This window comes from Pseudophryne corroboree, chromosome 6 (assembly GCF_028390025.1).
Source record: "Pseudophryne corroboree isolate aPseCor3 chromosome 6, aPseCor3.hap2, whole genome shotgun sequence".
NCBI classification, from domain to species: Eukaryota; Metazoa; Chordata; class Amphibia; order Anura; family Myobatrachidae; genus Pseudophryne; species Pseudophryne corroboree.
This window is the reverse complement of record NC_086449.1, coordinates 575,722,729-575,737,473: the sequence shown is the minus strand read 5'-3', so window position 1 is coordinate 575,737,473 and position 14,745 is coordinate 575,722,729. Positions and strand designations below refer to the sequence as shown.

The 14,745-nt window shown below is 49.6% G+C and overlaps 1 protein-coding gene across 1 annotated transcript in view; it reads right to left on the bottom strand.

Moving 5' to 3' along the window:
- The window catches only part of CDC25C (cell division cycle 25C), a 184,209-nt gene that overhangs the window by 29,469 nt on the left and 139,995 nt on the right, over positions 1–14,745 (bottom strand). The window contains exon 12 of the mRNA XM_063927873.1: positions 8,282–8,383. Within this exon, the coding sequence (XP_063783943.1) occupies positions 8,282–8,383 (102 nt within the window). The remainder of the gene's footprint in view (positions 1–8,281; positions 8,384–14,745) is intronic.

Genomic DNA, 14,745 nt, shown 5'->3' with positions numbered 1-14,745 from the left:
AGCTCGGCAAAGTTGTTAAGCCGAAACCCCTCGGGCAGCTGCCCAAGATGAGCCCACCTTCCTTGTAGAATGGGCTTTTACTGATTTAGGATGCGGCAGTGCAGCCGCAGAATGCGCCAGCTGAATTGTGCTACAAATCCAGCGAGCAATAGTCTGCTTAGAAGCAGGAGCACCCAGTTTGTTGGGTGCATACAGGATAAATAGCGAGTCAGTTTTCCTGACTCCAGCCGTCCTGGAAACATAAATTTTCAAGGCCCTGACTACGTCCAGTAACTTGGAATCCTCCAAGTCGCTAGTAGCCGCAGGCACTACAATAGGTTGGTTCAAGTGAAAAGCAGATACCACCTTAGGGAGAAACTGGGGACGAGTCCTCAATTCTGCCCTATCCATATGGAAAATCAGATAAGGACTTTTAAATGACAAAGCCGCCAATTCTGATACACGCCTGACCGAAGCCAAGGCCAATAAAATGACCACTTTCCACGTGAGATATTTTAGATCCACGGTCTTTAGTGGCTCAAACCAATGTGATTTTAGGAAATTCAACACCACGTTGAGATCCCAGGGTGCCACTGGAGGCACAAAGGGGGGCTAAATATGCAGCACCCCTTTTACAAATGTCTGAACTTCAGGTAGTGAAGCTAGTTCTTTTTGGAAAAAAATCGACAGAGCCGATATCTGTACCTTAATGGAGCCTAATTTTAGGCCCATAGTCACTCCTGCCTGTAGGAAGTGCAGAAATCGACCCAGCTGAAATTCCTCTGTTGGGGCCTTATTGGCCTCACACCAAGCCACATATTTCCGCCATATGCGGAGATAATGTTATATCCGTTACATCTTTCCTGGCTTTAATCAGCGTAGGAATGACATCCTCCGGAATGCCCTTTTCCTTTAGGATCCGGCGTTCAACCGCCATGCCGTCAAACGCAGCCGCGGTAAGTCTTGGAACAGACAGGGCCCCTGCTGCAACAGGTCCTGTCTGAGCGGCAGAGGCCACGGGTCCTCTGAGATCATCTCTTGAAGTTCCGGGTACCAAGCTCTTCTTGGCCAATCCGGAACCACGAGTATTGTCCTTACTCCTCGTTTTCTTATTATTCTCAGTACCTTTGGTATGAGAGGCAGAGGAGGGAACACATAAACTGACTGGTACACCCACGGTGTCACTAGAGCGTCCACCGCTATCGCCTGAGGGTCCCTTGACCTGGCGCAATATCTCTCCAGTTTTTTGTTTAGGAGGGATGCCATCATGTCCACCTGTGGCCGTTCCCAACGATTTACAATCAGTGTGAAGACTTCTGGATGAAGTCCCCACTCTCCCGGGTGGAGGTCGTGCCTGCTGAGGAAGTCTGCTTCCCAGTTGTCCACTCCCGGAATGAACACTGCTGACAGTGCTAGCACGTGATTTTCCGCCCATCGGAGAATCCTTGTGGCTTCTGCCAATGCCGTCCTGCTTCTTGTGCCGCCCTGTCGGTTTACATGGGCGACCGCCGTGATGTTGTCTGACTGGATCAGTACCGGCTGGTGTAGAAGCAGGGGTTTTGCCTGACTTAGGGCCCTTAGTTCTAGAATATTTATGTGCAAGGAAGTCTCCTGACTCGACCATAGTCCTTGGAAGTTTCTTCCCTGTGTGACTGCCCCCCAGCCTCGAAGGCTGGCATCCGTGGTCACCAGGACCCAGTCCTGTATGCCGAATCTGCGGCCCTCTAGGAGATGAGCACTCTGCAGCCACCACAGCAGAGACACCCTGGTTCTTGGAGACAGGGTTATTAGCCGATGCATCTGAAGATGCGATCCGGACCATTGGTCCAACAGGTCCCACTGAAAGATTCTGGCATGGAACCTGCCGAAAGGAATTGCTTCGTAAGAAGCACCATCTTTCCCAGGACTTGCGTGCAGTGATGCACAGACACCTGTTTTGGTTTCAGGAGGTCTCTGACTAGAGATGACAGCTCCTGGGCTTTCTCATCCGGGAGAAACACTTTTTTCTGGACTGTGTCCAAAATCATTCCCAGGAACAGTAGACGTGTCGTCGGAACCAGCTGTGACTTTCAGAATTCAACCGTGCTGGTGTAGCACCTCCTGAGATAGTGCTACTCCTACCAACAACTGCTCCCTGGATCTCGCCTTTATTAGGAGATCGTCCAAGTACGGGATAATTAAAACTCCCTTTTCTCGAAGGAGTATCATCATTTCCGCCATTACCTTGGTAAACACCCTCGGTGCCGTGGACAGTCCAAACGGCAGCGTCTGGAATTGGTAATGGCAATTTTGTACCGCAAATCTGAGGTACTCCTGGTGAGGATGATAAATGGGGACATGCAGGTAAGCATCCTTGATGTCCAGGGATACCATGTAATCCCCCTCGTCCAGGCTTGCAATAACCACCCTGAGCGATTCCATCTTGAACTTGAACTTTTTTATGTATGTGTTCAAGGATTTCAAATTTAAAATGGGTCTCACCGAACCGTCCGGTTTCGGTACCACAAACAGTGTGGAATAGTAACCCCGTCCTTGTTGAAGTAGGGGCACCTTGACTATCACCTGCTGGGACTACAGCTTGTGAATTGCCTCTAGCACAGCCACCCTGCCTGAGGGAGTCGTTGGCAAGGCAGATTTGAGGAAACGGCGGGGGGGGAGACGCCTCGAATTCCAGTTTGTACCCCTGAGATACTACTTGCAAGATCCAGGGATCCACCTGTGAGCGAGCCCACTGATCGCTGAAATTTTTGAGGCGGCCCCCCACCGTACCTGGCTCCGTCTGTGGAGCCCCACCGTCATGCGGCGGACTTGGAAGAAGCGGGGGAGGACTTTTGCTCCTGGGAACCTGCTGTTTGTTGCAGCCTTTTTCCCCTACCTCTGCCTCTGGACAGAAAGGACCCGCCTTTTCCTCGCCTGTTTCTCTGGGTCCGAAAGTACTGTACTTGATAAAACGGCGCTTTTTTAGGCTGTGAGGGAACCTGGGGTAAAAAATGCTGATTTCCCAGCTGTCGCTGTGGAAACTAGGTCTGAGAGACCATCCCCGAATAACTCCTCACCCTTATAAGGCAAAACTTCCATGTGCCTTTTGGAATCTGCATCCCCTGTCCACTGCCGAGTCCATAAGCCTCTCCTAGCAGAAATGGACAATGCACTTATTTTAGATGCCAGCCGGCAGATCTCCCTCTGTGCATCTCTCATGTATAAGACTGAGTCTTTTATATGCTCTATGGTTAGGAGAATAGTGTCCCTGTCTACGGTGTCAATATTTTCTGACAGGGAATCTGACCATGCAGCGGCAGCACTGCACATCCATGCTGACGCAATAGCTGGTCTAAGTATAATGCCTGAGTGTGTATATACAGACTTCAGGATCGCCTCCTGCTTTCTATCCGCAGGCTCCTTTAGGGCGGCCGTATCCGGAGACGGAAGTGCCACCTTTTTAGACAAACGTGTGAGCGCTTTATCCACCCTAGGAGGTGTTTCCCAACGTGCCCTATCCTCTGGCGGGAAAGGGAACGCCATTAGTAATTTTTTAGGGATTACCAATCTTTTATCGGGGAAAGCCCACGCTTAACACACTTCATTTAATTCTTCAGATGGGGGAAAAACTACGGGTAGTTTTTTCTCCCCAAACATAATACCCTTTTTAGTGGTACCTGGGTTTATATCTGAAATGTGTAATACCTCCTTCATTGCCTCAATCATGCAACGAATGGCCCTAGTGGACATTAGATTTGACTCGTCGTCGTCGACACTGGTATCAGTATCCGTGTCGACATCTGCGTCTGCCATCTGAGGTAGCGGGCGTTTTAGAGCCCCTCATGGCCTTTGAGACACCTGGGCAGGCACGAGCTGAGAAGCCGGCTGTCCCGCATTTGGCATGTCGTCAAATTTTTTGTGTAAGGAGTCGACACTTGCACGTAATTCCTTCCATAAAACCATCCACTCAGGTGTCTGCCCCGCAGGGGGTGACATCACTTCTATGGGCATCTGCTCCGCCTCCACATAATTTTCCTCATCAAACATGTCGACACAGCCATACCGACACACCGCACACACACCGGGAATGCTCTAATAGAGGACAGGACCCCACAGAAGCCCTTTGGGGAGACAGAGAGAGAGTATGCCAGCACACACCAGAGCGCTATATAATGCAGGGACTAACTGAATTATGTCCCCTATAGCTGCTATAATATTTACTGCGCCTAAATTTAGTGCCCCCCCTCTCTTTTTTACCCTTTTCTGTAGTGTAGACTGCAGGGGAGAGCCAGGGAGCTTCCTTCCAGCGGAACTGTGAGGGAAAAATGGCGCCAGTGTGCTGAGAGAGATAGCTCCGCCCCTTTTTCGCTGACTTTTCTCCCGCTTTTTTAAGGATTCTGGCAGGGGTAATTATCACATATATAGCCTCTGGGGCTATATATTGTGATTGTTTTGCCAGCCAAGGTGTTTTTATTGCTGCTCGGGGCGCCCCCCCCCAGCGCCCTGCACCCACAGTGACCGGAGTGTGAAGTGTGTATGAGGAGCAATGGCGCACAGCTGCAGTGCTGTGCGCTACCTTGGTGAAGACAGAAGTCTTCATGCCGCCGATTTTTCGGACTTCTTCTTGCTTCTGGCTCTGTAAGGGGGACGGCGGCGCGGCTCCGGGACCGAACACCAAGGCCAGTTCCATGCGGTCGATCCCTCTGGAGCTAATGGTGTCCAGTAGCCTAAGAAGCCCAAGCTAGCTGCAAGCAGGTAGATTCGCTTCTTCTCCCCTTAGTCCCTCGATGCAGTGAGCCTGTTGCCAGCAGGTCTCACTGTAAAATAAAAAACCTAAATTATACTTTCTTTCTAAGAGCTCAGGAGAGCCCCTAGTGTGCATCCAGCTCGGCCGGGCGCAAAAATCTAACTGAGGCTTGGAGGAGGGTCATAGTGGGAGGAGCCAGTGCACACCAGGTAGTCTAAAAGCTTTCTTTTAGTTGTGCCCAGACTCCTGCGGAGCCGCTATTCCCCATTGTCCTTTCGGAGTTCCCAGCATCCACTAGGACGTCAGAGAAACAAACATTGTTTGATACCTGAAATTGTGCATCCGGATGTCTTCAGGACCAGAGCACATCCAGCTCATCCGAAACCGGAGAAGTCGCCGAACCCCGAGAAACGTGAAGTCTTGTTCCGACTCCTTTACCTGTAGCACCAGACGAACTGCTGTCAAAAACGCCTCGCCGCAGAGTGGTGTAACATTGTGGTTAGCAACCTCCTTCTAGAAACCTGGAAAGGAGAAATGACGGACGGGGTCTCTGGTTTTCAGGGACATTACCTGCATAAGCCGAGCTGTTCAAACTGGAGTGTGCTGCAGCTGCGTGGAGGGCTAAGCAGATGGTTCCACCGCACAATCCGCACATAACAGGGAATTCACTGTGTTACATGTAGGTAAACGAAAAGAGAAAAGGAGGGTTAAAGAAGTGTAGCCCTATGTAATCCCTGCACTATAACGTGCAGTGACACGTCTCTCTTCTCTGTCTTCAGATGTCCCCGCTATTAGCATACTGAGCCACCGCAGCTATCTGTCTGATGCCAAGGGAAACAAAGGAATAAGAAAGGGAAGGCAACACCCGCCCTGCTAAATTAGTAAGAACAGGTGCAATACATGTTTCCCGGAAGCTCCGCTGGTTGCTGATAATTGCAGCCCATAGTGGGGTGGACCTCTGGATTTGCAGACAGTATGCCTAACCACTAGACTACTGGCTCAGTCACTGTTAAGTTATGTGGAACGAGAACCCAGGTCTGTACCTGGAAGTCCCTGGTATTAAAATAAACTGCGGTGAAAGTTTTGTGTCCCTGTACAGTAAATATTCAGTGAGCCTAACTGGGCAATGTGTTGAATTAACAGCCATAGCCCCTTGGACCATGGGGCACTGACTTAATAAGTAGGGTCTAAGCCCCCCCCCCCCCTCCCGCTATGGCGCCTATGTAAAAGCAACAGCGCTAGCGCTGTAACAGCCTGCCAAGGGGTTCCTTGTAATTATTGAAAACGCCACTCATCACTGTGAGATGACCTCAACTGTCCACGCAAGCAGCGGAGTCCAGGCCAAGGCTTCTGCATGAGGAAATGTGCGCCAACGAGTGCATAGCCGCCGGGAGTCCATGTCGGGATGAAGCTCCGCCCCCCGTTACGGCACCCAATTTAAATCTTAAAAACTCTGGTGCCAACGTAGCGGGGGGAGGGAGGGGTCCCCCAAGCAATGGGCGGTGATCGGAAGGAGCTGAGCCCGCTGTGTAGAGCGGGCTTAAGCTCATCCTCCCATATTGGTCCAAAAGCTCCAGCGCTAACATAGCGGGGGCCCACCTCCAATTTGAAACCCCAGAAGCTCCAGCGTTATCACAGCGGGGGACGCCCTGCAGGCAATGCGATCCACGGCCGGGGAGCGGAGGAAGCTGAGCCCGCTGTGCAGAGCGGGCTTAAGCTCCTCCCCCCGTATTGGTCAAAAGCTCCAGCGCTAACATAGCGGGGGCGCCCTGCAGGCAATACGAGCAATGGCCGGGGAGCGGAGGGAGCTAAGCCCGCTTCGATAGCGGTGGTGCCGAGCCCGCTGAGTAGCGGGATTAAGCTCCGCCCCCCACAATGGCACCAGATTTAAACTTACTAGGCGCGCAGAGTATCCCCGCGCCGGCTCTGTGAGCCGTGCCGAGCGGGGATCAGTGTGCGGGGGGAGCGTGCGGCCAGCGGAGCGGTGTAGTGCAGAGTTGCTGAACGGGAGCCCTAACCATTAGGGTATAGAAGCTCCAGAATGCAAGACCCAAAACCCCGGCTGCAGAGCAGATGCCAGCGCCAACGGCTCTCTGCGCCGTGCAAGGAAACGGAGAGCGGGGAACGGTGTGCCGCCGGAGACCAGGGATGGGTCAGAGTCTTAAATAGTTAACTGGAGACTTGAACCTGTAACCCTGTGTTCAGGAATGCAGAGCTTAGCTGTGTAAGAGCTCTTCTGGCGGCTGTCTCATGGCTCAGCATTAGAAAAAAGTAAAGTTTCTACTCACCGCTGCTGCTCCACATTGCAACTCCTGCTTATCCACAAAGCTGGCTTTGTAGATTGAGTGACCGCGACACGCGCCGCACGCAGCGGTGTCCGGCCAGTCTCCGGAGAGCTAGTGTCTCCTTCAGCAGAGGCCCATCCCGAGCCGCACGCAGCTGCGATGGGACCCCGCTGGCAGCTCCCGCGGTGCAGACTGGCAGTGGCAGAGCTGCCAGTCTGTGAGTGTAAGAAAGAAAAAGAAAAATAATAAAGAAAAAAGAAAAAAAAAATCTTCAGAGAAGACCCAAGTGACCAGCTCCCTTGGGCACTAAAATAAGACTGGCTTGGAGGGGGGACATAGTAGGGGAGGAGCTACTCACATGGTTATAAATTTAAATTGCCAGCTCCCAGTTACTGCCTACTATATCCCCATTGTATCTGCACTCCAGTGGCCCCTAGTGGATGAAGGAGAAATATGAGAATTGTGTCTATGTCCCAATATTTATGGACCCGACTGTATATACAGTAGTATGTAGCACATACACCTGATTTCCGGACAATTTTGCACCCGCAGCTTAATAGATATATGCATATGGGCATATTACATACATGTGTACTATAGATTTCATGTGTCTGCTAGCCAGAGGAGGACTGAAGGAAAAAGGTACACCAGGAGATGTACAAACACTAGGAATAGTTGGGATCTACATGGAGCAGCAGAACCCTAACACCACAATGCAGGCTGCCATATGATCGCAAAACAGTTACAGGTAATTTCCTACAGAGCTAGGAATATGGTTTCCAATTATTGCCAAATTACCAGGTTCGCGACTCCGTGGAAAAGGGTCCCAAAAAGTTACATGGGTCCAGTGACCAGCCCAGGTAGCAAGGTAAGGCTGCAATGTATAGTAAATGGATGACAGGTTCTCATAAGCATATGGAGAGCCAGATCACCGGCGCTTAGAGATGTCACCTCAAAGAGCCGGCAGAGGAAAGAAGATTGCACAGTATAAAAACAGCGTCGACCCAGGTATAACTCTGGTTGCAAAATTAGTGTGAATGGGGTCTGACCTGGGTTGGAACAGTGTCCGAAAACCTGGGTCAGACCTGGTATTTAGGTGGAAAAGGGGTATAACTGTATCCTAATATACACCAGCACAGACCACCTAGTTTGTATTACTGCACCGTTCTGTCAGTGACTTTGCTAAAAAAAACAACAACCCCACATCTTTTAAATAAATCTGATGTTTAACGCAAACATATTTTCCTCTACAGAAACAGAAATATATAGCACTAGCATACATAAGGCTTACCTTTGTAAAATCCCCTATTAGCTGTCTGTGACTATAATCCTCATCCAGAGCTTTAGTAATATCCACATCACATAAGGAGAGGGTCTTCTTCAGAGTGGTATACTAAAGCATGCAGCAAAGATGAATGGAAAGTTAGGAATAAAAGCCATATGTGGACAGTTGGGGGTAGAACTGTGAGGTTAACGATTAAAATAAAACACTGAAGTCTATTGTTAAGGTGGGTACACACTAATAGATATATCTGCAGATCAATTGATCTGCAGATATATCTATGGACGGATCGGGCAGTGTGCTGTGCATACACACTGCCCGATCCGTCGGGGACTGACGTCATGAACTGGGCGGGCGTGTACACACGCCCGCCCAGTTCAGCTGTCAATCACCGCTGGCCGCCGCAGCATGTGTACGACCGATATATCGACCAGTGTGTACGGGCCTTTAGAGATGAGTCCATTGTCAGAGACATACACATTTATATGGGACCATCAGTGCCATTTCCCTGCATTGGTTATAAGTCACACTAATGATCCCTGTGGTTACATGCATTTCAAATAAGGGGGCAGATGTACGTATTAAGCAGGAGAAATGATAAAGCAGTGATAAATGACAGGAGCGGATTGGCTGCTGTGTTATCACCTTGCACTTATCACTGCTTTATCACTTCTTCAGGCTTAATACATCTGCCGCAAGGTTTCTTGTGGCCATTTAAATGTAACCACTAGTAAATCACATGAAAAGCATCGGTGTCTTTTCATCAACAAGTTGATCTTGCTAACTGCTTTGGTGCTCATATTTGTATGCAAGTCATGCTTTGACACGTCTCTGATGTAAGCAGTACACTTCCACTATAACACCGTGTTCATAGGTGTCTTTCACAACCTCTCTGGTATGCTTTTTCAAAAGTAGGCAAGTAAGATTTATATACATTTTCATCGACTATGGACTGTTACTTCACAGAATAAACTGTTACATCTTTAATTTATAATTTATAAATGTTTACATCTTTAATTTATAATAAAACATACAATAACAAATAAACGAATACAACTGCAAATTAAAATAAGATTTTACTCACCGGTAAATCTATTTCTCGTAGTCCGTAGTGGATGCTGGGAACTCCGAAAGGACCATGGGGAATAGCGGGCTCCGAAGGAGGCTGGGCACTCTAGAAAGATTTATGACTACCTGGTGTGCACTGGCTCCTCCCACTATGACCCTCCTCCAAGCCTCAGTTAGGACACTGTGCCCGGACGAGCAGACATAATAAGGAAGGATTTTGAATCCCGGGTAAGACTCATACCAGCCACACCAATCACACCGTACAACTCGTGATACTAAATCCAGTTTGACAGTATGAAAACAACTGAGCCTCTCAACAGATGGCTCAACAATAACCCTTTAGTTAGCAATAACTATTTACAAGTATTGCAGACAATCCGCACTTGGGATGGGCGCCCAGCATCCACTACGGACTACGAGAAATAGATTTACCGGTGAGTAAAATCTTATTTTCTCTGACGTCCTAGTGGATGCTGGGAACTCCGAAAGGACCATGGGGATTATACCAAAGCTCCCAAACGGAGCGGGAGAGTGCGGATGACTCTGCAGCACCGAATGAGAGAACGCAAGGTCCTCCTCAGCCAGGGTATCAAATTTGTAGAATTTTGCAAACGTGTTTGCCCCTGACCAAGTAACAGCTCGGCAAAGTTGTAAAGCCAAGACCCCTCGGGCAGCCGCCCAAGATGAGCCCACCTTCCCTGTGGAATGGGCTTTCACTGATTTAGGATGCGGCAGTCCAGCCGCAGAATGCGCCTGCTGAATCGTGTCACAGATCCAGCGAGCGATAGTCTGCTTAGAAGCAGGAGCACCCAACCTGTTGGGTGCATACAGGACAAATAGCGAGTCAATTTTCCTGACTCTAGCCGTCCTGGAAACATAATTTTTCAAGGCCCTGACTACGTCCAGTAACTTGGAATCCTCCAAGTCCCTAGTAGCCGCAGGCACCACAATAGGTTGGTTCAAGTGAAAAGCTGACACCACCTTAGGGAGAAACTGGGGACGAGTCCTCAATTCTGCCCTATCCATATGGAAAATCAGATAAGGACTTTTATATGACAAAGCCGCCAATTCTGATACACGCCTGGCCGAAACCAAGGCCAATAACATGACCACTTTCAACGTGAGATATTTTAGATCCACGGTTTTTAGTGGTTCAACCAATGTGATTTTTAAGAAACTCAACACCACGTTGAGATCCCAAGGTGCCACTGGAGGCACAACCGGGGGCTGAATATGCAGCACTCCTTTTACAATGTCTGAACTTCAGGTACTGAAGCTAATTCTTTCTGGAAGAAAATCGACAGAGCCGAGATCTGTATCTTAATGGAGCCTAATTTTAGGCCCATAGACACTCCTGCTTGTAGGAAATGCAGAAATCGACCTAGTTGAAATTCCTCTGTTGGGGCCTTTTTTGGCCTCACACCAAGCAACATATTTCCGCCATATGCGGTGATAATGTTTTGCAGTTACATCTTTCCTGGCTTGAATCAGCGTAGGAAAGACTTCCTCCGGAATGCCCTTTTCCTTTAGGATCCGGCGTTCAACCGCCATGCCATCAAAACGTAGCCGCGGTAAGTCTTGGACCAGACAGGGCCCCTGCTGCAGCAGGTCCTGTCTGAGCGGCAGAGGCCATGGGTCCTCTGATATATTTTCTTGAAGTTCTGGGTACTCTTCTTGGCCAATCCGGAACCACGAGTATCGTTCTTACTCCTCGCCTTCTTATTATTCTCAGTACCTTTGGTATGAGAGGCAGAGGGGGGAACACATAAACCGACTGGTACACCCACTGTGTTACCAGAGCGTCCACAGCTATCGCCTGACGGTCCCTTGACCTGGCGCAATATCTTTTATAGCTTTTTGTTGAGGCGGGACGCCTTCATGTCCACCTGTGGCCTTTCCCAATGGTGTACAATCCTTTGGAAGACTTCTGGATGAAGTCCCCACACTCTCGGGTGGAAGTCGTGTCTGCTGAGAAGATCTGCTTCCCAGTTGTCCACTCCGGGAATGAACACTGCTGACAGTGCTAACACATGATTTTCCGCCCATCGGAGAATCCTTGTGGCTTCTGCCATCGCCATCCTGCTTCTTGTGCCGCCCTGTTGGTTTACATGGGCGACTGCCGTGATGTTGCCTGATTGGATCAGGACCGGCTGGTTTTGAAGCAGAGGCCTTGCCTGACTCAGGGCATTGTAATGGCCCTCTGTTCCAGAATATTTATGTAGGGAAGTCACCTGACTTGACCAAAGTCCCTGGAAGTTTCTTCCCTGTGTGACTGCCCCCCAGCCTCAAAGGCTGGCAACCATGGTCACTAGGACCTAGTCCTGTATGTCGAACCGGCGGCCCTCTTGAAGATGGGCACTCTGCAGCTACTACAGTAGAGATACCCTGGTCCTTGGAGACAGGGTTATCAGCCTAATGCATCTGAAGATGCGACCCGGACCACTTGTCTAACAGGTCCCCCTGAAAAATTCTTGCATGGAACCTGCCGAATGGGATTGCTTCGTAGGAAGCTACCATTTTTCCCAGGACTCGCGTGCAATGATGCACCGATACCTGTTTTGGCTTCAGGAGGTCTCTGACTAGAGATGACAGCTCCTTGGCTTTCTCCTCCGGGAGAAACACTTTTTTCTGGTCTGTGTCCAGAACCATCCCCAGGAACAGTAGACATGTCGTAGGAACCAGCTGTGACTCTGGACTGTTTAGAATCCAACCGTGCTGTTGTAGCACTTTCCAAAATAGTGCTACCCCGACTAGCAACTGCTCCTTGGACCTCGCCCTTATAAGGAGATTGTCCAAGTACGGGATAATTAAAACTCCCCTTTTTCGAAGGAGTATCATCATTCCGGCCATTACCTTGGTAACACCCTCGGTGCCATGTACAGTCCAAACGGCAGAGTCTGGACTTGGTAATGGTAATCCTGTACCACAAATCTGAGGTACTCCTGGCGAGGATAGTAAATAGGGACATGCAGGTAAGCATCCTTGATGTCCCGGGATACCATGTAATCCCCCTCGTCCAGGTTTGCAATAACCGCCCTGAGCGATTCCATCTTGAACTTGAATTTTTTATGTATGTGTTCAAGGATTTTAAATATAAAAAAGGGTCACACCGAACCATGCGGTTTCGGTACCCCAAACCGTGTGGAATAGTAACCCCGTCCTTGTTGAAGTAGGGGCACCTTAAGTATTACCTGCTGGGAATACAGCTTATTAATTGCCTCTAGCACAGCCTCCCTGCCTGAGGGAGTTGTCGGCAAGGCATATTTGAGGAAACGGCGGGGGGGAAGACATCTCGAATTCCAGCTTGTACCCCTGAAATACTACTTGAATGAAACAGGGATCCACCTGTGAGCGAGCCCACTGATCGCTGAAATTTTTGAGACGGCCCCCCACCGTACCTGGCTACACCTGTGGACTCAGAGGAAGCGAGAGAAGAATTTTGATTCTGGGAACAGGCTGACTGGTGCAGCTTTTTCCCTCTTCCCTTGTCTCTGTACAGAAAGGAAGCGACTTTGACCCGCTTGCTTTTCTGAAGCCGAAAGGACTGTACCTGATAATACAGTGCTTTCTTAGTCTGTGAGGAAAACTGAGGTAAAAATATTTCTTCCCAGCTGTTGCTGCGGATACGAGGTCCCAGAGACCATCCCCAAATAATTCCTCACCCTTATAAGGCAGAATCTCTATGCGCCTTTTAAGGTCAGCATCACCTGTCCAGTGACAGGTCTCTAATACCCTCCTGACAGAATGGACATTACATTCATTTTGGATGCCAGCCGGCAAAATATCCCTCTGTGCATCCCTCATATATAAGATGACGTCTTTAATATGTTCTCATGTTAGCAAACTAGTATGTTTGACAGGGTCACCGACCACGCTGCAGCAGCACGCTCTGCAGGTTTCAGTCTAGTACCTGAGTGTGTAAATACAGACTTCAGGATAGCCTCCTGCTTTTTATCAACAGGTACCTTCAAAGTGGCCGTTCCTAAAACGGTAGTGCCACCTATTTTGACAACCGTGTGAGCGCCTTATCCACCCTAGGGGATATCTCCCAGCGTAACTTATCCTCTGGCGGGAAAAGGTACGCCATCAGTAACTTTTTAGAAATTACCAGTTTCTTATCATGGGGAACCCACGCTTTTCACACACTTCATTCATTCATCTGATGGGGGAACAAAACATTGCCTGCTTTTTCTCCCCAAACATAAAAACCCATTTTTAGAGGTTAATGTCAGAAATGTGTAACACATTTTTTATTGCCGGGATCAAGTCACAGATGTTCCTAGTGGATTGTGTATATGTCTCAACCTTATCGACACTGGAGTCAGACTCCGTGTCGACATCTGTGTCTGCCATCTGAATGAGCGGGCGTTTTTGAGCCCCTGATGGCCTTTGAGACGTCTGGGCAGGCACGGGCTGAGAAGCCGGCTGTCCCACAGCTGTTACGTCATCCACCCTTTTATGTAAGGAGTTGACACTGTCGGTTAATACCTTTTACCTAACCATCCACTCTGGAGTCGGCCCCACAGGGGGCGACATCACGTTTATCGGCATCTGCTCCGTCACTATATAGGCCTCCTCCTCAAACATGTCGACACAGCTGTACCGACATACCGCACACACAAAGGGAATGCTCTGACTGAGGACAGGACCCACAAAGCCCTTTGGGGAGACAGAGAGAGAGTATGCCAGCACACACCAGAGCGCTATATAATGTGGGGATTAACACCATAACTGAGTGAATTTTCCCCCATAGCTGCTTGTATATACAATATTGCGCCTAAATTTTGTGCCCCCCCTCTCTTTTTAACCCTTTGAGCCTGAAAACTACAGGGGAGAGCCTGGGGAGCTTTCTTCCAGCTGCACTGTGAAGAGAAAATGGCGCCAGTGTGTCTGAGGGAGATAGCTCCGCCCCTTTTCTGCGGCCTATTCTCCCGCTTTTTTCTGGATTCTGGCAGGGGTATTTACCACATATATAGCCTCTGGGGCTATATATTGTGGTATTTTTGCCAGCCAAGGTGTTTTTATTGCTGCTCAGGGCGCCCCCCCCAAGCGCCCTGCACCCTCAGTGACCGGAGTGTGAAGTGTGCCTGAGTAACAATGGCGCACAGCTGCAGTGCTGTGCGCTACCTTGGTGAAGACTGATGTCTTCTGCCGCCGTTTTTCCGGACCTCTTCTTGCTTCTGGCTCTGTAAGGGGGACGGCGGCGCGGCTCCGGGACCGAACACCAAGGACTGGGCCTGCGGTCGATCCCTCTGGAGCTAATGGTGTCCAGTAGCCTAAGAAGCCCAATCCGGCTGCAAGCAGGCGAGTTCGCTTCTTCTCCCCTTAGTCCCTCGCTGCAGTGAGCCTGTTGCCAGCAGGTCTCACTGAAAATAAAAAACCTAAATCTATACTTTCTTTCTAAG